At 44.7% G+C, this 20,412-nt stretch overlaps 1 protein-coding gene across 5 annotated transcripts in view; it reads left to right on the forward strand.

Moving 5' to 3' along the window:
* ST6GAL1 (ST6 beta-galactoside alpha-2,6-sialyltransferase 1) overlaps positions 1–20,212 on the forward strand; it is a 150,168-nt gene extending 129,956 nt beyond the window's left edge. For all 5 annotated transcript variants that reach the window (XM_019024128.4, XM_055382099.2, XM_055382102.2 and 2 more), the window contains 3 exons: positions 14,503–14,601; positions 15,813–15,987; positions 17,216–20,212. In XM_019024128.4, the coding sequence (XP_018879673.2) occupies positions 14,503–14,601; positions 15,813–15,987; positions 17,216–17,457 (516 nt within the window). In that variant the 3' untranslated portion in view covers positions 17,458–20,212. The remainder of the gene's footprint in view (positions 1–14,502; positions 14,602–15,812; positions 15,988–17,215) is intronic.
* The last annotated feature ends 200 nt before the right edge of the window (positions 20,213–20,412 follow it).

Below are 20,412 nucleotides of genomic sequence, written 5' to 3' on the forward strand. Positions count from 1 at the left end.
CGTCTTGTTTGTCGATCACGCTGGGAGCTGCAGACCACAGCTGTTCCTATTTGACCATCATAAGAATATTTTTATAATGGGATAGAAATTGAGGAACTTAACTTCTTTGTAAGTGGTCACCATCTTTTTTTTTGTTCTTCCTCTAATACCTTTTAATTTTTTTTTAAGAAAATCACTTTCTATCACCGTCACATCTTCTAGTCACCTCTAGGTGCTTCCAATGCCTGTTTGTTGTTCAAATTTATATTTTGGCTTTTGGTATTACTTTTATTATTATTATTATTATTGTTATTTGAGATGGAGTTTCGCTCTGTCACCCAGGCTGGAGTGCAGTGGTGTGATCTTGGCTTACTGCAACCTCCTTTTCCTGGGTTCAAGCGATCCTCTTGCCTCAGCCTCCTGAGTAGCTGGGATTACAGGCATGCACCACCATACCCAGCTAATTTTTGTATCTTTAGTAGAGATGGGGTTTCACCATGTTGGCCCAACTGGTCTTGAACTCCTGACCGCAAGTAACCACCCACCTTGGCGTCCTGAAGTGTTAGTATTACAGGCATGAGCCATCGTGCCTGGCCTACTTTTATTGTTACTAGAAGAGATAGGATTGAAAGGAATGGACTGGCTAGCAAGAAGCTCTCTGCGGCAAATGACAGTTGAGCTAGACTTTGAAAGATGGGCAGGACTTGGGGAAATAGCAATAGACAGGCACTCCAGAAAGTGGAATTGGCAAGACAGAGGAGAACAGGAAATGAGGGAGGTGTTACACCACTCCAAGAGTAGTGTAATGATCACTGCCCTATTAGTGATCAGGCTGGAGTGCAGTGGCATGATCATAGGAAATGAGGGAGACATTCGGATACCCCTGGCTAAGTTGGAGGTGGAGGTGTAGAAGAATTGGCTGGTCTTGCCCCGTAGAGAGAGATGAGGCTGGACCTTCATGGCTGCTTGTGCTCTGGCAAGTGTGGAAATTCAGACAGAGGGTTAGGACCAGCTTTGTCCCTTTCCCTTCTCATGCCTAGTCAGGAACCCTGGAGCTGGAGAGCACTTTAGGGAGCACTAAAACCTCATCTCTACTTCTATATAAGATGCTACCTAAATATCCAGGAGAGATGTTCATTTACTCTTAATTCATTCATTCATTCAACAAATGTATTCAGTATTGAGTAGACTGTGGCAGTCAGTACATAAACTCTATAGTTAGCCTGCTTGGGGTTGAAATCCAGCTCTGTCTCTTACTAGCTGAAGGATCATCAAGTTACTTCTCTCTAAAAAAGGGAGAATAATTCCCTTACAGGGTTGTTGTGAGGTGTAAATAAGAAAAATCTGTGCAAAGCACTTAGAACAATACCTGGCACATGTATCAATAAACGTTAACTGCACTTAGTATTGATATTTGCAGACATTGGTAGGGGAGGGTACAATTGTGAGCAAAACAGACTCAGCCTCTGTTCTTATGATGCAATCAAATAGTTTTACAAATAAATAAAGTTGCAAAAAAGAACTAGAGAAGAGAGTGGTCAAGGTACTAGGAGAGCCCTGAAAGGGGAGATTTGAGCTATTCAAGGAGGTCAGAATCCCTAAGTAGATGGTACTTGGCTGTGTAGAAGGAATGTGTGGATGTTGAAAAGGGTGGGATAAGAGCTTTTCAGGAAGAGGCAACAGCATGGGTACAGTTTTGTGTGGAAGGAAATGGGGGACTGGAAAGACTCAGGAAGAGGTGAGTATATGTGGGGCTATGTGGTGAGAGACAAGGCTGAAAGCAAGAAGGAGTCAAGCCATGGTGCTGCACTGAGGCATCTTCTTTTTTCAGTGGGGGTAGGGGGGTTGGCCTGTCACCCGGGCTGGAGTGCAGTGGCGCGATCTCAGCTCACTGCAAACACCACCTCTTGGGTTCAAGCGATTCTCCTGCCTCAGCCTCCCGAGTAGCTGGGATTACAGGCGCCCACAACCATGCCCGACTAATTTTTGTAGTTTTAGCAGAGACGAGGTTTCACTATGTTGGCCAGGTTAGTCTCAAACTCCTGACCTCAGGTGATCCACCTGCCTCAGCCTCCCAAAGTGCTGGGATTACAGGCATGAGTCACCGCACCCAGCAGGGTGAGACATCTTCTTTATGGCATGATCAGATTTGCATTTTGTAACCATCACTGGCTTTCATCTGAGCAGAGGGGCTGCAGTAGATGAAGATACATAGTTAGGAAGGTCTTGCAGTAGTCTGGGTTAGATATGCTGATAGCTTGCACAAGAGTAGGGGTGAAGGTGAATGTGAGAAAAGAATGTATTTAAGGGCTGCTTGCGATTTGCAGTCAACAGGTTTTAATGTCGCATTAGATGTGAGAAGTAAAGGGAGAGGGGCCAAAGGTGCAGCTCAGTTTCTTTCTTGTGTAACTTGGCAGCTAGAAGTTGAAATTAGAAGTCAGCCCCTTATCCATGGTTTCACTCTCTGCAGTTTCATTTATTTGTGGTCAGCTGCAGGCTGGAAATACTAAATGAAAAATTCCAGAAATAAGCAATTCAGAAGTTTTAAATGACACGTTGTTCTGAGTAGTGGGATGAAATCTTACACATCTTACTTTGTCCCTTTTTCATCACAGGAAGAAGGATGGGTACAGTACAATAAAATATTGAATAAATAAGCAAATTCAATAAAGTAGCAGGATCCGAAGTCAACACACAAAAAATATTCATTTTTTCTATTATATGCAATAACAATGAATGATCTAGAAAGGAAATTTAAAAAACAATTCCATTTACAATAGAATAGCATAAAAAAGCATAAAATACTTAGGAATGAATTTAACCAAGGAGTTGAAAGACTTATACAATGAAAACTACAAAATATTTCTGAAAGAAATTGAAGGAGACACAAAAACCTGGAAGACATCCCATGTTCACAGATTGAAAAAAGTATTGTTAAGATGTCAATAATACCGAATATGATCTGCAGATTTAATGCAATCGTTGTGAAAATCCAAAAGATATTTCTTTTTTTGCAGAAATAGAAAAAGCTATCCTAAAATTTATATGAAACCTCAAGAGACCCCGATTAACCAAACAATCCTGAAAAATAAGAATAAAGCTGGAGTTCTCTCACTTCTTGATTTCAAAAAATACATATGTTACAATAATCGAAAGAGTGAGGTACAAAGACAAACATATAAACCATTGGAATAGAATAAAAGTCCAGAAATAAAGTCTTGTATATATGTGTAAATGATTTTTGATGAGTGTGTCAGGATCGTTCAATGAGGAAAAGACAGTCTCTTTAAGAAATGATACTGCGAAAACTGGCTATCCACATGCAAAAGAATAAAGTTGGACCCTTACCTAACACCAAAATTAAAAATTAACTCAAAATGGATCTATGACCTAAATGTAGACCAAAAACTATAAAACTCTTAGAAGACAACATAGGGCAAAAACTTTATGACATCAGATTTGGCAATGATTTCGTCATTATGACACCAAAGGCATACATACGTAACAAAGGAAAAAATATACAAGTTGGACTTTATGAAAATTAAAAATAATTGTATATCAAAAGATACTCAACAGAGTAAAAAGACACCACACATAATAGAAGAAAATATTTGCAAGTCATCTATCTGATAAGGGATTAATGTACAGAATATATAGAACACTCATCAAACAACAATAAAAAAAAATCAAATTACCCAATTTAAAAATAGGCAAAGGACTTGAATGGACATTTCTCCAAGATATACAAATGGTTAGTAAGCACATGAAAAGAGACTCAACTCTTTTTTGCTAGGGAAATGCAACCCAAGAATACAACACAGCACCACCTCACCCCCATTAGGGTGGCTTCTATGATCAGAAATCGGAATCCGTGGGCACTGTTGATGGGAATGGAAAATGGTCAGCCACTGTGGAAAACAGTACGGCAGTGCCTCAAAAACTTAAAAATGGAATTACCGTGTAATCTAATAATTCTATGTATTGGCGTATACGTACAGAAATTGAAAGACGGGTCTTGAACAGATATTCATACCCCCATATTCAGACTACGGTTACTCACAATAGCTGGAATGCAGAAGGAAGCCAAGTGTCTATTGATGTTGAATGGATACACAAAAGCTGGTTTCTACATATAATAAAATATTATTCTTAAAACGGAAGGAAATACCGAGATTGGCTACAACATGGATGAACCCTGAAGACATTATGCCAAGTGAAATAAGCCAGTCACACACACACACACACACACACACACACACACACACACAATACTATATGAATGTGGTTGCCAGGGAATGTGAGGTGGGAGGGGGAATGGGGAGTTACTGTTTAATGAGTATAGAGTTTCAATTTTGCAAGACCGAAAAAGTTTTGGAGATGGTTTGTGGTGATAGTTGCACAACAATACAAATGTACTTAATATCACTGAACTATACACTTAAAAATGGTTAAGATAGTCAATGTTATGTTATATGTATTTTAATACAATTTTTTAAATTGGAAAAAATGTCAGTAGGGGAGACAGTCACAGAAGTACAAACACTGTATGATTCCACTTTATATGAAACACCTGGAGTAGAAACGAAGTAGAATGATGTTTGCCAAGGGCTAGGAGGAGAAAGGAATGTGGAATTGTTGTTTAATGAATACTGTGATTCATTTTGGGAAGCTGAAAAAGTTCTGGAGATGGTGGTGATAGTTACACAACAATATGAATGTACTAAGCTGAATACTTAAAATTGCTAAAATGGTCAATTTTATGTTATGTATATTTTAAAAGCTTTTTTTTAAATCAACAGGGAGAAACCAGTTGATAAGGGAGAAAGTGAATATACTAAAAAGAGGAGAAAATGATTAGTTACCCACAACATGATGGTGGTGGAGCCAAAGCGTAGTGGAGGATGAACCCCAGCAGGCGGGAGTCAGAGGGAAGAAGGTGCGAGTGGTGTAGCTGGAGGCAGTCAGTATTAGAAGGATGAGAGGGCTTCTATTTTCTCTGCAAAGTGGGATGCAAGGCCAAGTCAGAAGGAGGCTGAGGGGGAAAGAGGTTTTAGTAGAGAAGGTTTGAACAAAGAGATTTATAATTGTCATTGAGGTGAGTGGGACCGTCAGTAAACCTGATGAATGGAGTAGGATTTCCAGGCCATGCTGGGCTACTTTGAGGTTGAAGAGAATGAATTTAGAGAGAAACCAATCTCTGTTTGATGCATGGATGGTAGGATCTGGAGGTGAGCAGGCAGCAGCAAAGAGGAGAGGGGAGAGGGGAGGAGCCCTCCCTGAGCACTCTCTTGGACTGCGGAGGCTACCTACTCTCTGAGCACTTCTTTGTGATGATTCAGTCTTCCTCACTGTGAAGAATGAAACCCCAATCCTGCAAAGATTCTGAAACTGTATTTAAGGCCAAAGTAAGGTTGCCTGGGAATTAAGAGTACTGGAGTCAGACAGGCTTTGATCAGATCCCTCCCCCAGCACCTCCTATGTGAGTGACTTGAGCAAGTTGCTTTACTTTACCTTTCTGAGCCTCAGTTCCCTTACTTGTAAGATAGAAATATGAATAGTTACTATCCAGGTTTTTTTTTTTTTTAGGATCAAAGGAGTTACTATGTGTGGAGCATGTCACCCAGAGGCTGGTATGCAGGAAGTGCTTTGTAAATAGTAGCGATGGGCACTACTGAAACCTGAATGTCTGCCTCTGCCTGTTTGCGAATGACTCCACCTTCCCAAATCCCAACAGGGAAGGTGAGTCAGCTTGAGACCACTTGAGAGGCATCTAGCAGAAGGGAGGCAAAACTTCTGTTAAAGGATAATTTTTAGGGAAAAAAAGGTAAGATGATGACTCTCATACAGATATTAAAAATGAATTCATCATGAAGATTTTATTTTACTCGTATGATGGAACCAGGCAGATATTACAACTGGTTCAAAGGAAAAGTCAAAGCAACACAAATTTGGAGTAAAGGAGTTGAACTAGTTTTTCTGTGAGATAAGGCAGGGGGAGGGGAGAAATCAATTGAAACTCTCCTGGGCAGCATCCTGCCCAGTAGGCACATGTATTAGTTGCCTACAATTCACAAAGGGTTGCGAAATAGCTCCCGTGGAATCAGAATCTGATAGGGAGGAAGAGTGTGCTCAGAAAATGCATGGCTTTCTACTGAAGCAGATTTTTTTCCCATTACACTTCTAGATCTCTGTGCACCATTGTGCCAGGGCTGCGAGGAAGGTGGCCCACTTCCCGGGATACACTACCCACCCTCAAGAGAGCCTTTCCTGCTTCTTCTTAGGCAAATCAGCTCTCTTTTCTCACCTCCTGTAAGCAACACTAAGTATCTGGCTGTTCCTTTCGTACTCGAGTCCTGGCCGCTCCATGACAGCACTTGTGGTGGTACTGAACTGTGATGGACACTTTCTATCATTGCCCTTTCTTACCTTGATATCCTAAAAAGCTGGTGGTCTGTCTTCTCTATCTTTTGTCCTGGTCAGTTATCCTAACTATTGTGTGTCTGTTTCTGTGGATTAGTAAACGGGGTCCCCACCCCCACTCCACAAGGAGAACATCTGGCACCCAGAAGTCACTGAGAGAATAGCTGTTTCTTTGGTAGAATTCTGCCGCTGAGTGGCTTGTTCTTTTCCCAGACGGAGAGGTCTCCTGACAGCAGCTCTCTTCTTTTTCTTTTTCTTTTTTTGAGACAGAGTTTTGCTCTTGTGCTCAGGCTGGAGTGCAGTGGTGCAATCTCGGCTCCCTGCTCTGCCTCCTGGGTTCAAGTGATTCCCCTGCCTCGGTCTCCCAAGTAGCTGAGATTACAGGCATGCACCACCATGCCCAGCTAATTTTTTGTATTTTTAGTAGAGACAGGGTTTCGCCATGTTGGCCAGGCTGGTCTCAAACTCCTGACCTCAGGTGATCCACCTGCCTCAGCCTCCCAAAGTGCTGGGATTACAGGCATGAGCCACCGCGCCTGGCTTCAGCAGCTCTCTTCTAAAGCCATCTGGACCCACATTTGTTCAGCTCCCCTCCCTTGGCCATGATGAAGGCATGCAAAACAAAAAAGGCACTTTTCTTATTGAGAAGGTGGCTTTTTATAGAGAATGGTGTCATACTGTTAGGTTTCAGGCCAGCAGACCTAGTCAGGCATGTGATGCTTCTGTGCCAGGTGTGGCTATGAGAGTCAACAGGAAAAATGATATATGTAAATGGACAGGTCTTTAAATAAATGCAGTTTTGACTATAAGAGTAAGAAGGTTTCTGTGAGACTCAACTCAGTACCTCCTGTACCCTGTGGGCCTGAGAGAGGAGACAATGGGACAAGAAGACCCAGTGGCTTCCTTGGAAGCTTTTGTGCTAGCTGGAGAGAGAAGACCTACTTCCTATATGCCTAGCAACAGTCCACACTGACTGGACTGCAACCAGGACATTTCCAGATTACTCAGTGGGGCTTATCTTGAAATAATAGTTGATGCCATTTGTTAAATATATTATATATACCATCTAAGGGTCTTACATGCCTTCTCTCATTTGATCTTCATGGCAAACCCTGTGAGGTATGACCACCAACCACCATTTTACCTCAGAACTCAGGCTCCCAGAGTTTGAGTAAGTTGCTCAGAGGAGCCCAGAAAGTAAGCGACAGAGGTGGGATTTGGTTCTAGGTGTTTGCCATCAGCACTTTAAATCACCAAAGCTTTCTGGAAGCTCCAACTTTTCTTCTCAAGATACTGAAAGACAGGTATCTGGATGGGTTGGCAGGGCGGGTGGGAGGTGGGCGAGATTTCCATCAACAACAGGTCTAAAACCAGCGATGGTGAGCTGGGTGATTTTGATGGAACCCCTGCCATACAGTCTATTAATATCATAATTGGAGCTAAAATTTAATCATGATGGCAGTCATGAGTTCTGGGGCTTCTTGATTTGGGCCAGCAGACACACTCTCAGTCACTAGTTCTCCGAATCAGAGAAAGGATGCCTTCAGGCTGTCTTCACATGGCTTTTCCTCTGTGCGTGGTGGAAAGAGAGAGCTCTGCGGGTCTCTTCTTGTTGTAAGGACACTGGCCCCATTGGATTAGGGCCCCACCACATGACACATTTAATCCTAATTACCTCCCTCACAGCCCTATTTCCAAACAGGGTATTAGTCACATTAGGGATTAGGGCTTCAACATAGGAATTCTGGGGGCACACAATTCAGTCTATAACAGAGGGAAAACAGATTTGAGAAGAAAAAAGTCCAAACTATGCACAGTGGTAATATCTGAAGATGTGTGTGTGTGTGTGTGTGTGTGTGTGTGTGTGTGTGTTTCTACTCTTGCATTTTCTAACTGTCCCCAGTGAGTATTTGTTACTTTCTAACTGAGAAGGTTACTTTAAACAGTGTCTTTAGCAGCAGCACTCCATGCCCTGGTGTAGCCTTTTCCTGGCAGATGTTCCCCAGGGCTCTGCTGCTCTGCCAATGACTTATTCTCAGCATGAACTCCTCCCCTGCCCCCTAAGAGGATCTCCAAACCCAGGTCACACTCCCCCTGCAGGTAAGTACAGGCGTTTGAGAACAGCTTTATTCTTCCAGGAACAGCTGGTCCCCTCAGCAGGGCCTTACAAGGTGGTTATGTCTAAATAAGGCACCTGAGGCCAGGAGATGTGACATGGTCCATCTAATACCATGGAGTGAGTTAGACACAGAGCAGGACTGGAACCCACGCTTCCAATTCCCCATCCAGTTTTAAGGCAATCTTCTTTTCTTTCTTTCTTTCTTTTTTTTTTTTTTTTTTTTTTTTTTTTGAGACAGAGTCTCTGTCACCCAGGCTGGAGTGCAGTGGTGTGATCTTGGCTCACTGCAACCTCTGCCTCCCGGGTTCAAGCGATTCTCCTGCCTCAGCCTTCTGAGTAGCTGAGATTTCAGGTGCCCACCACCACGCCTGGCTAATTTTTGTATTTTTAGTAGAGACGAGGTTTCACTATGTTGGCCAGGGTGATCTCGAACTCCTGACCTCAAGTGATCTGCCCACCTCAGCTTCCCAAAGTACTGGGATTACAGGTGTGAGCCACTGCACCTGGCAAGGCAACCTTTTTTTTTTTTTTTTTTTTTTTGGTAGAAAATCTTTGAACTTCATATAGATGGTGTTAATGTGGGTGAGTTCAGAGCCATGTGTAAAGTTCCAGGAGGGGAGTGCTTGCTGGCTTCTCCCTTATCCCTCCACCAGATCCCAGCCCCAGCCACTTTCTGTTTCTCTTCTCTGGATAAAACTATCATTCATCTTCACCTGTTTCTATTTTCATGGATTACTGTCTCATTCATCTCAAGTAGCTCAAGTGAATGGCTGTTTTTCCATTGGATACAGGAAGACTGAGGGTGACCTGACCCTCATGGTGTGCTTGCTTATTTGAATGTCTGATGGTTTTATGCGTGTAGTCCTGCTGGAGCAGAAAGAATATCTGTTAGGAGCCTGCCTCTGGGCTCTGGTTCTAACTGTGCCCCAAACTCATCGTAGCCTTAGACAATTCTCTTGTCTCTCTGGGCCTCAGTTTACCCATCTGGAAAATGATGGGTCTGAATTTAATACCTTGAGTATCATCCAGCTGTGACATACTACAACTCAGGCAAGAAGCAAATTCTCCTGACACTCCATACTCCTATCCAGTGTTCTCTGACGTCCTTCCCCAAGAGCTGTGGTACCCTACCCTGCCCACATTATGTGAGGCATTGTAGCACATAGGTTAGAAGTGTGGTCTCTGGGCCGGGTGTGGTGGCTCATGCCTGTAATCCCAACACTTTGGGAGGCCGAGGCAGGTGGATCACGAGGTCAGGAGATCAAGACCATCCTGGCTAACACAGTGAAACCCCATCTCTACTAAAAATACAAAAAATTAGCTGGGTGTGGTGGCACATGTCTGTCATACCAGCTACTTGGGAGGCTGAGGCAGGAGAATCACTTGAACCTGGGTGGCGGAGGTTGCAGTGAGCCAAGATCGTGCCACTGCACTCCAGCCTGGGCAACAGAGCGAGACTCCATCTCAAAAAAAAAAAAAAAAAAGAAGTGTGGTCTCTGGAGCTAGACCTAAGAATCCAATTCAGACTCTCTTACTTACTGACTGTGTAACTTGGACAAGTTACTTAGCATTTAGCATCTCTATTTCTTTAATTATAAAATGAACATATTAACACTTACTTCCTAGGGCTATTGTGAAGATAAACTGAGTTGAGGTATGACAGTACCTAGCATGTAGTAAGCATCATTAAATGGTGTCTGTTGTTTTCACATATTGTAAAGAAGAAAGCTTCGTGCATCTCTTGGAATTTCTGAGGACAGTGAAGCCACAGCTGGGAAAGTCTCAGGGAGCCAGGAGTTGTTGGCCTCCTGCTTTGCATACTCAAAATTGCTGGAAAGGGGCTATAGCAGGGGGAGACATTTTTTTAAAATCCCAGTTATTGCTATTCCTCATGAGTGTGTATATATCACCTGGCATCAGTACTCTGCATAGAAAGAAGCATAGCTAAAGAAAAGACACTTTGCTTTTAATATACCAGCTGTTTTCAGGGGAATAGGGTGGATGAGGATAGGGAGTACTGGCCCTCTGTCCTCAGGCCTCCCTGTCACCAGCTCAGTCACGTCTATCTTACAAATCCCCATCTAGCAGGAAGCCTGCTCTGCCCTTGGACTATAGACCTGAAGGGCTGTTGTAAGTTACAATGTTCCCAGTGGAAGGAGGACAGTACTTAAAAGTTACAAGATGTGGGTTCTGTTCTTAGTTCTTATGGCCTGTCAGCCAGGGAACTCCTGGCCAGTAGTCTCATCCTTGAACTTCTTTTTTTTTTTTTTTTTCTCAAGACGGAGTCTCGCTCTGTCGCCAGGCTAGAGTGCAGTGGCACGATCTTGGCTCACTGCAACCTCTGCCTCCCGAGTTCAAGCTATTCTCCTGCCTCAGCCTTCCAAGTAGCTGGGATTACAGGTGCCTGCCACCATGCCTGGCTAATTTTTGTATTTTTGGTAGAGACAGGGTTTCGCCATGTTGGCCAGGCTGGTCTTGAACTCCTGACCTCAAGTGAGCCACTGCGCCCAGCCCTCATCCTTGAACTTCAAATTTCCACCCCACCTTACTCCCACAGGCATATACCAGTTGTTCCTTTTTCTCTGTTCTTATGCAGGAAATGGCCTGAGGTCCAGGAGTCCCCTTGGTCCCCTTTTCCCCTCACTCTCAACATTCAATTAGTCTTCACGTCTACAGCCGACAATTGTAACTTCTTTTCTTTACTCCATTATTTCTTAGGTGACAACAGGAGCTTCTTTGTGGTCTTCTTTTTTCTAAAAACACTAATTCATACCTCTAGCGTGTTTAGATCTTCCTTACTTAAAACCCTTTCCTGGTCCCCATAACCTGCTGAAGAAATCCTAAGCTCCCTGGCTTGGCCTCTGTCTACATTTCTCTGATCTCTTCCAGCTCTTTCTCTGTATCCTAGCCATACCGAACTACTTGCAATTCCCAAACAGGGTACACACTGTACTAGTTGTTCCTGCAAGAGACAGGAACACACATCCCCCCACACTAGCTTAACAAAACAAAAAATGCATTTCTCTCTCATGCAAAAGAAGTCCAAAAGTAGACATTCCAAACTTAATATGGTGTTCCAGTGTCAGAATCCAAGTTCTTTCTACTTTGTGGGTTTGCCGTTCTCAGCATATGACTTCCACTTTATGGTCCAAAATGACTGCTCAAGCTCCAGCCATCACATCCACATTTCAGCCAGCAGGAAGAAGGAACAAGGAAAGGCATAACCTTGCCTCTAAGGATAGTTCCTGGAAGCCACACTTGCTTACATTCCATTGGCCAGAATTAGTCACCCAGCCATATTTATCTGTAAGAGAGGCTATGAAATTTTTTTATTTCAGGGAATCTATTTTAGATTGCCATGTGCAAAAGTAAAAACCAGAGGTGTTGGTGGTCAAGGAAGAAATAGAGAATGGATGCTGGGTAACATCTAGCAGTCTCTGCCACACACTCACACATTCAGGGGTTTGCACTTGGTTCCCTGTGTCTCAGACATCCCCTCTCTCATGCTTACAGTCTCTGCTTGGCATCTTCTTTTTTGCCCCCTAACACTTGCTCTTTTTTTTTTTTTTTTTTCGAGATGGAGTCTCACTGTTGCCAGGCTGGAGTGCAATGGTGCAATCTTGGCTCACTGCAACCTCTGCCTCCTGGGTTCAAGTGATTCTCCTGCCTCAGCCTCCCGAGTAGCTGGGACTACAGGCACCCGCCACCATGCCCAGCTAATGTTTGTATTTTCAGTAGAGATGGGATTTCACCATGTTGGCCAGGATGGTCTCAATCTCTTGACCTTGTGATCCACCTGCCTCGGCCTCCCAAAGTGCTGGGATTACAGGCGTGAGCCACCACGCCCGGCCCAACACTCGCTCACTTTATGGCCATCCTCATACTACCTCTGTTGTTGCACCATCACAGCGTGTTAACCATTGTTCAATTGTCCACCTTTCCCACTACCCTGTGACCTCCTGGAGGGCAGGGACTGTGTCTTTCCTTTGGCTCCTTAGCACCCAGTATAGCTGCACAATCTCCAGCCAAGGTAGACCGACCACCAATATTTCTTGTCTCAAAGATATATTCAGGAAATGAGAGTATATTCTTCAGGCTTCCAGGAACTTCCTTACATCTGTAGGAAGGTATGGGCATGGGGATAGCTCAGTGATTGTAGAGGCTCGTGGCAGATTGCTATTCTTTGGGTTGCACGCAGGCCGTCTCTCTTGCCATAGTTTTTTCCAGATACTTCAGTGACATTGATTAGGTCTCAGCCTTGGCGATGTAGACTGAGGTGGAGAGGGATTATTGTCATGATTCTTGCTTTTGTTTCAGTCAGTTCTTGATTTGATTTCTGCCATTTATTCCTCTCAATTTTTACCTGGGCAACATCATCTCCCGCCTGCTTTTTAAGGTGAATGTTGACAGCTGATTTCATATATTAGTTCTGGCTTTCTTAAGAGGGACATGGCTCCCTTCATTCTTAAGCCTTTGGGGCTACTTTTCTTTCTCATTCACTCATGATCTCCATTTGATCCGCAAGACAGCTCATGTTTGAGAGAGCGGAGCAAATGTGTTATTCCCATTTCACAGATAAGAAAATGAGGGCCGGCCAGGCGCGGTGGCTCGTGCCTGTAATCCCAGCACTTTGGGAGGCCGAGGCGGGCGGATCACGAGGTCAGGAGATCGAGACCATCCTGGCTAACAAGGTGAAACCCCGTCTCTACTAAAAATACAAAAAAAAAAAAAAAAAATTAGCCGGGCGTGGTGGCGGGCGTCTGTAGTCCCAGCTGCTTGGAGGCTGAGGCAGGAGAATGGCGTGAACCCGGGAGGCGGAGCCTGCAGTGAGCCGAGATCACGCCACTGCACTCCAGCCTGGGCGACACAGTGAGACTCCGCCTCAAAAAAAAAAAAAAAAAAAAGAAAATGAGGGCCTAGTAAGATTACTCTTATTTGCTCAACATCATAGGAAAGTTAGTGGCAAAGCCAAGAGTTGATCCTGGATCCTTTTGTATCCAAGACCAGTATCTTTTGCAAATACTTTTCTTTATTTTGATAAATAATTAACATTTACATGCATTATTTTCCCCCAGAATTTGAATTTTTTCTTAGGATAGATTCCTAAACATGGAAGTATTGAGTCAAAGAGTATAAATGTGCTTTAAAAAAAAAATGCTCTTAATACATTTTGCAGAATTCTTCAAGCAAGGTTGTCACACTCATGTTTAAGGCAGGTATAACTACCCACTCATGTTTAAGGCAGGTATAACTACCCATGTGCAGGCCAGCCCAGGAGCCAGTGCGGTGGGGAGAGGCCATAGCCAGCCATTGCTGGTTCCCTCAGCCAGCAGAGGCACACATGAGCTTCTCACCAGCCCGGTGAGGGTCTCCTGTTGGGAGGTGTGCATTTTTGCATGCACTCTGGCCTCTGCACACAAACTGAATATTTCATCTGGTGCTCAACCACAAGCACAGCCATCTGTTGGATGTGTTGGAACAGATGTGTTGGACTGTGTTGGCTGTGTTGGACTGTGTTGGCTGTGTTGGACTTCGTGAGAGATCCTATGTCAGTCTCCATCATGATGTGTATGTAGTGTAATGGACTCTCTAGGTGACTGAAAGGATTCCAGAGATAATTTTGATTATATGAGTCCCTGACTTCAGACTCCACTCTTGTGACCACCACACAAGGTGTGACTCCAGGAGGCTGGGATGCCATGCTATTTTCACTGTACCCTTGCCCCCGTAATCTCAAAGCCTGACTGGATGGAACCCTTTCTATTCTATGGCTAGTGGCTTGTGATAAATGTCCTTTCAGGTCAACACAGTGCAGGCTGGTATCTTTACCTTTCTTTCACCGAAGTTAAGTGCTGCACCAGAACTTAGAAGCCTCATGGGGCTCTGGGGCCTCAGGCTGTACCTTGTGCTATGTCAGCTATTACTTCATGTCAAACATTTGCATATGAATGTTCAAGTGACAGCTTATCCCTTTCTTCCTGCAGTTGGTTACCACAGAGAAGCGCTTCCTCAAAGACAGTTTGTACAATGAAGGAATCCTAATTGTATGGGACCCATCTGTATACCATTCAGATATCCCAAAGGTAAGTGGGTGTCCGTGGGAAATAGGGGTTGAGTTTCTTGTCTGTCTACAGATTTTCCTGATTTCCTAGGTTTTTAAAGTCATGGCTGACATTGGCTATTCCTAAAGGCTGGGTATTTGAGTTTTAGGGTACCCCATTTCATCTGGACTGGCAGATTCAGAAGTATTCCTGTCCTATGCCAGCTACTCTCTTTGCTGTGCCAGGCACTGCCAGGTATTGTCTCCCAGTTATAGTATTTACTGGGATAGTGGCTGGAGTTCCCAGCATCTGGGGTAGATTGTTCATTAATGCAATTATTCGTGATGAGCATCAGCAGAACTTGAGAGTAGTTGCCGTTACTCCTGTAAATAATATTAGCACACTTTTATTTCACACTTCCAGTATCCAGAATTCTTCCCATTTCACTCTCATAACAATTTAAGGAGATAGATGGAAGCATGGTTGTTCCCATTTTACAGATGGGGAAATTGGAATGTGGAGAATGAAAGTCCCCCATTCCAGGACTTGATTTACTAAGCAGAAGGCGCAGATCTGCAACAGCAGCTCTTTCCGGGGAAGGAGACATGAGTGGCAGGCCTGCTGGATTCTAACCTCTCTGGAATAGTCCTCTCACTGTTAATGCATGTCAGTTGACCTCTCCCTGATGTAGGCTGCTGTGGCCTCAGAAGCATGGCCTGAGAAGGGCAGAGAGCACTAATCTTGGGACACTTAACTCTTAAGTTGGATCTACCAATGCCTGACAGGCTCTGGCGACCCCTGGCACCCTCACTATCTGACTTTCAACAGTTTTGCACTGATCTCACTTAGAACTCAAATTTGCCTAGGTCAGGACAAGGACTCTGAACCCATAGATGTCCTATGCTCTAGTTTTCTCCCCTTTAAAAATGAGAGATGGGGCCAGATGGTACGTGGGGCTCTTTTCAGCTCTGATAGTGTTCCCAGACTCTGATCCTGAAGCCTGAAGCTGATCTTGGGTCGCCAAGCTCAACTCTCCCCCAAAGTACAGGCTATAGGCTAGGCCCCACCCTGCTATCCAGCGAAACTGTGGCTGGAAGAGAAGCCTGTAGTCTGCTGCAAGGAAAGGGCTGTGCCTCAGGAGCAACCCTTGTTGGTCCTTTCCCCTCCCCATGTCCACTGATGAGGATGACTCCTGGGGGGAGCAGCTCACTGGCCCATTTCTCCCTTGAGAGGACCAATTCTTTCTTTTTCAGTGGTACCAGAATCCGGATTATAATTTCTTTAATAACTACAAGAGTTATCGTAAGCTGCACCCCAATCAGCCCTTTTACATCCTCAAGCCCCAGATGCCTTGGGAGCTATGGGACATTCTTCAAGAAATCTCCCCAGAAGAGATTCAGCCAAACCCCCCATCCTCTGGGATGCTTGGTGAGTTCATGTCAGGGAAAAGACCTTGCATGTTTGTTTCTAGAAGAGATGAGCTTTTTTTCTGGGGTCTCGTTCATTCATTCGTTTGTTCATTTGTTCACTAAACAATTGCTAGGATTTTGCTCTGCTTTTAGACCGTGCCAAGTTCTATCTAAAATACAGAGGGAAATAAGATAGAATCCTTTTTCCTGAGGGCATCTATTGGGGAGGTCAATCAGATGTCTGAGGCAATATTCAATTTGTGCCAGAAGGGAGAGACAACCTGGTGTCATAGGAGAGAGGACACCTTCTAGCTGGACAGTTGCATATAGCCTCATGGAGGAAGTAGTGTTCGGTAGGCTTTGGAGAGGGGAGAATTTGGCAGAGGAAGATGGAGGGAAGGGAAGCCATGAACAGGGGAGGGAGGTGGGAAAATGAGGAGCGGAGCTGCACCTCAGATGAGGGGAGCAAGGCACTTTTCTCAGGTGTACAATTTAAGGGGGTACCCCTTAAAAACTCAGTCATCAAGATAAATAATATTTCACTACAGTATCTTCAGAAAACACAATTAATGTAAAAATTATGATGAGTGAAATATCAAATATTTAAATAAAGATAGGATCAGTAACAGTGCTGTGCAGAGTTTATTGGAACAATGCTGGCCAGGGGCCCTCTTCTTGGATTTTCTCTACACCTCATCATACAGACTGTGAAGTGTTCCTGTTCCAGCTGTCCCTTTGCCCAGCTAAGGGAAGAAAAGTCTTCCCTCCCCAACACTGTTTCATGCAAATGCTATAAGGAAAAATCTGCTCCCAAATAGCACCATCCAAGAGGTTCTGCAGGATGTCACAGTGCTAGAAAGTGCTAACTACACATGATGCCACTGTCTCCTCAATCAGCTCAGTAATCTTGTCCTCTTTCTCCAAATAAATTATTCCATGGATACATTCATTGGCTGATTGATGGAGTCATTTAATCTACTAGCATTTAGAGAGGATCTGTTATTCACCAGGCCCTGGCCTAGGTGCTGGGGATTCAAGGGTGTATAACCCTCACACAGCCTTGCATCCTAAGGAACACTGCTGGGCTTGGCTTGCTGAAACTTAGATTGGGAATCACAGTCATAAATAGAAACTCCAGAGGGAAAGCTCTCCAAATTTGGGGTCATGAGCTGCTGGACCAACTGGGCAGAGCTCTGGGGTGCTGGGGTGGGTTGTCAGGCATGACTCACCTCTGCTCCCCTCTCCAGGTATCATCATCATGATGACACTGTGTGACCAGGTGGATATTTATGAGTTCCTCCCATCCAAGCGCAAGACTGATGTGTGCTACTACTACCAGAAGTTCTTCGATAGTGCCTGCACGATGGGTGCCTACCACCCGCTGCTCTATGAGAAGAATTTGGTGAAGCATCTCAACCAGGGCACAGATGAGGACATCTACCTGCTTGGAAAAGCCACACTGCCTGGCTTCCGGACCATTCACTGCTAAGCACAGGCTCCTCACTCTTCTCCATCAGGCAGTAAATGAATGGTCTCTTGGCCACCCCAGCCTGGGAAGAACATTTTCCTGAACAATTCCAGCCTGCTCGTTTTACTCTAGGGGCCTCTGTCAGCAAGACCACGGGGGCTTCAAGAGCCTGTGGTCAGGAAATCAGGTCCAGCCTTCCCTGTAGCCAGACAGTTTATGAGCCCAGAGCCTCCTGCCACACACATGCACACATATCTAGCATTCTTTCCAGACAGCATCCTCCCCACCTTCCACCTTGGTAGATGCAAGGTCTATCTCTCCCATCAGGGCTGCCAAAGCTGGGCTTTGTTTTTCCCAACAGAATGATGCCATTCTCACAAACCAATGCTCTATATTGCTTGAAGTCTGCATCTAAATATTGATTCACGTTTTAAAGAAATTCTCTTAAATTACAATTGTGCCCAATGCAGGGTGGCTCTGGGGGGCAAGTAGGTGGTACAGGGGATTGGAAACATGCTCCGCGCCTCCAGAAAAAAGTTGCTCCCGAGGTCCATGCCCCTGGAACATGTTCCTATCACTCTGGCTGGTTGGGCTGGTCCTTAGACTGGGTGCTTATGATTAAAGGGTCTTGGTTAGCCCACTTTCCCTCTCCATGTGGAGATGGAAGGTAGAGAAGGATACAGTGTCTATCCTCAAGTTGCTATGGTTCAGTGAGAGAGGCAGACATCTAAACAGGCAGGTAGGATTCAGTGTGCTTAGTGCACTGGGGATTTGGAGAGAGATGGGCTTGCTCTCTCTGTGCACCCAGGAGGGCCACGCACTTAAAACTGTGTTTGTGGATCAGAGAAGGCTTTATAGCACAGGGGGCATTCAGATGAGTCTTAGAGGAAGAGAAGAAACATGGCAAGCAGATTACATCTGAGCCGTTTGAATTGTGTTTTTCTTTCTTCCCGTGTTTATTTTCTAAGATCTACCTGAACTTAGAGACTCAAGATATTTTTTTAGGAAACCTCCTACCCATGTCTGAGGTAGCAGGTGTAGCCTCACGACAGATACCAGGCAATCCAGAGCCACAAAACCTGATTCCTCCAGGCTCTGCCTGGCCTGACCCTGTCCTGTCAGCTGGGATTACATACCAGTCCCATTCTTCCTTTTCAATACCTACCCCCAAATCTTCTCCTAACCACCATCTTTTTTTTTTTTTTTAAAGCATTTTTTGCTTTAAAAGCATCCTGACCCCAATTTCTTTGAGCTCACGGGCCTTTTGCCGAAGGTCTCTCAGGATGTAGTGGTGTGGCTCTCTGGACTTACGTCACTCTCAGAGGTCAGAACCTTGGAGATCAGAACTGATTCTCACCAGGTGTGAGAGGTGTGGTAGCAGATGGCAATGCTCTGCACCTCTTCCTTGCAAGTGAGCAACTTCAGGCTCTCTGGGCAGAGGCTGGCCCACTGTAGTTTGCAGACATGCTCTCCAGATGGTCTTACTAAGTCCCCTCTCCCTGATAGGGAATCCTGCTGGACCAGCACAGCCCTGGTGTGGAGAGGTTAAAAGACTTGCACAGGATCACCAAGTCATGCTGTAGAGCCAGGGTTCCTAGACCCAGGGCTCTGCACTCTCAAGGCTGGCCACATGTGCTCAAGGGGATCTAATGTTTGGGCTCCAAACCAACCATCTCGGAGCTGGGCTCCTCATTTACTGCCAAACCCTCAGCTTATGTAGCTAGAAAGGGCCCTGGAGTGAGAAAGCCTGGATTTTCAAATTGATGCTCCCCTACTGACTAGCTGTGCCACTCTGGGCAAATGCTCTTCCTTGAGCCTGTTTCCACACCTGTAAAGTGGGGATGATGATCCTATCTCACTGCTTTTGTGAGGATTACAGGAAAGCACCTGTCCTGGCTCTGTACCTGGCACGCAGTAGGTGCTCAGTTCATGCTGGTTTCCTCCCTGCCTTCAGTAGGGACCTGCTCTGTGCTCACACCTCGGCTGCATGCACCCTGCTGTGACGGAGGCTAGTGTGGAAGAGGTCCTGTCCTCAGGGAATTAACTGTCTTATTGGGAGACAACAACTATCCTCCTTGGAACACCCAAGAAACCATGCAAAGCAGTGGACAACACAGAACACGCCCTCCTCCTCGCTGCCTGCAGTTCCAATCTGATTCTGCTTAGGAATGGGCGGAGCACGTGGGCTGCTTAACTGCTGTATAGGACAAGCCCCTTACCCCTCTCTGGGCCCATGAATTCCTGGCTTGGTTTATGTTCTGATTTGACACACTGATTTTAATCTTCGAATCACGACACTGAGTGCAGAGGACGTGGCATTCCGACAGCAGGACATACATGTTGGTGTGAAGACTGGGACGACACTGGGTAGAATCTAGTTTTTAATTATTATTAATATAAAGGATCAAATTAATTTAAATATGATTCTGAAGTCTACAGAACTTTTAGTTCTGTGCTGTCTATGTGGACACTTTGGTAAAATGCAAATTATGATATGGACGTTATCGTTGGTCTGGTGAGATGTTTCATATTTGTGACAGTTAATTTAAAAATTATGACTTAATGCTGCCTGTGTCTATGGGGTTCTGTCTTCTTTGATAGCCATCTATTCATCTGGATCATGGGACCCTCTCTAATCCTTCCACCAATCAAATAAGCTATTGCTGTTGGTTTGGAGTTGAGATGTCAGTCTCGGAAACTTCTGAAAAATGCCTAAGCTAATAATTACCCAAGGATTATGTCAAATTTTAAAATAAATGTGTGTGTGTTTCTTTAAGCTGCTTCTCTCTTCTTATTTGCTAAACGAACAACTGCTGATTGCCAACTTTTATCTCCAAAGAGGACACAACTGAGATCCTGAACCCCCCAGTCCTTACCCACTAGCGACTCTAGCCTTAGACTTACTCTTCAGTACTCCAGGAAAAGAAATGTGAACTTTACTGGAAGGATCACCTCTTTGAAATATTCACTGGTTTA

Source organism: Gorilla gorilla, chromosome 2, assembly GCF_029281585.2.
Source record: "Gorilla gorilla gorilla isolate KB3781 chromosome 2, NHGRI_mGorGor1-v2.1_pri, whole genome shotgun sequence".
Lineage (NCBI taxonomy): Eukaryota > Metazoa > Chordata > Mammalia > Primates > Hominidae > Gorilla > Gorilla gorilla.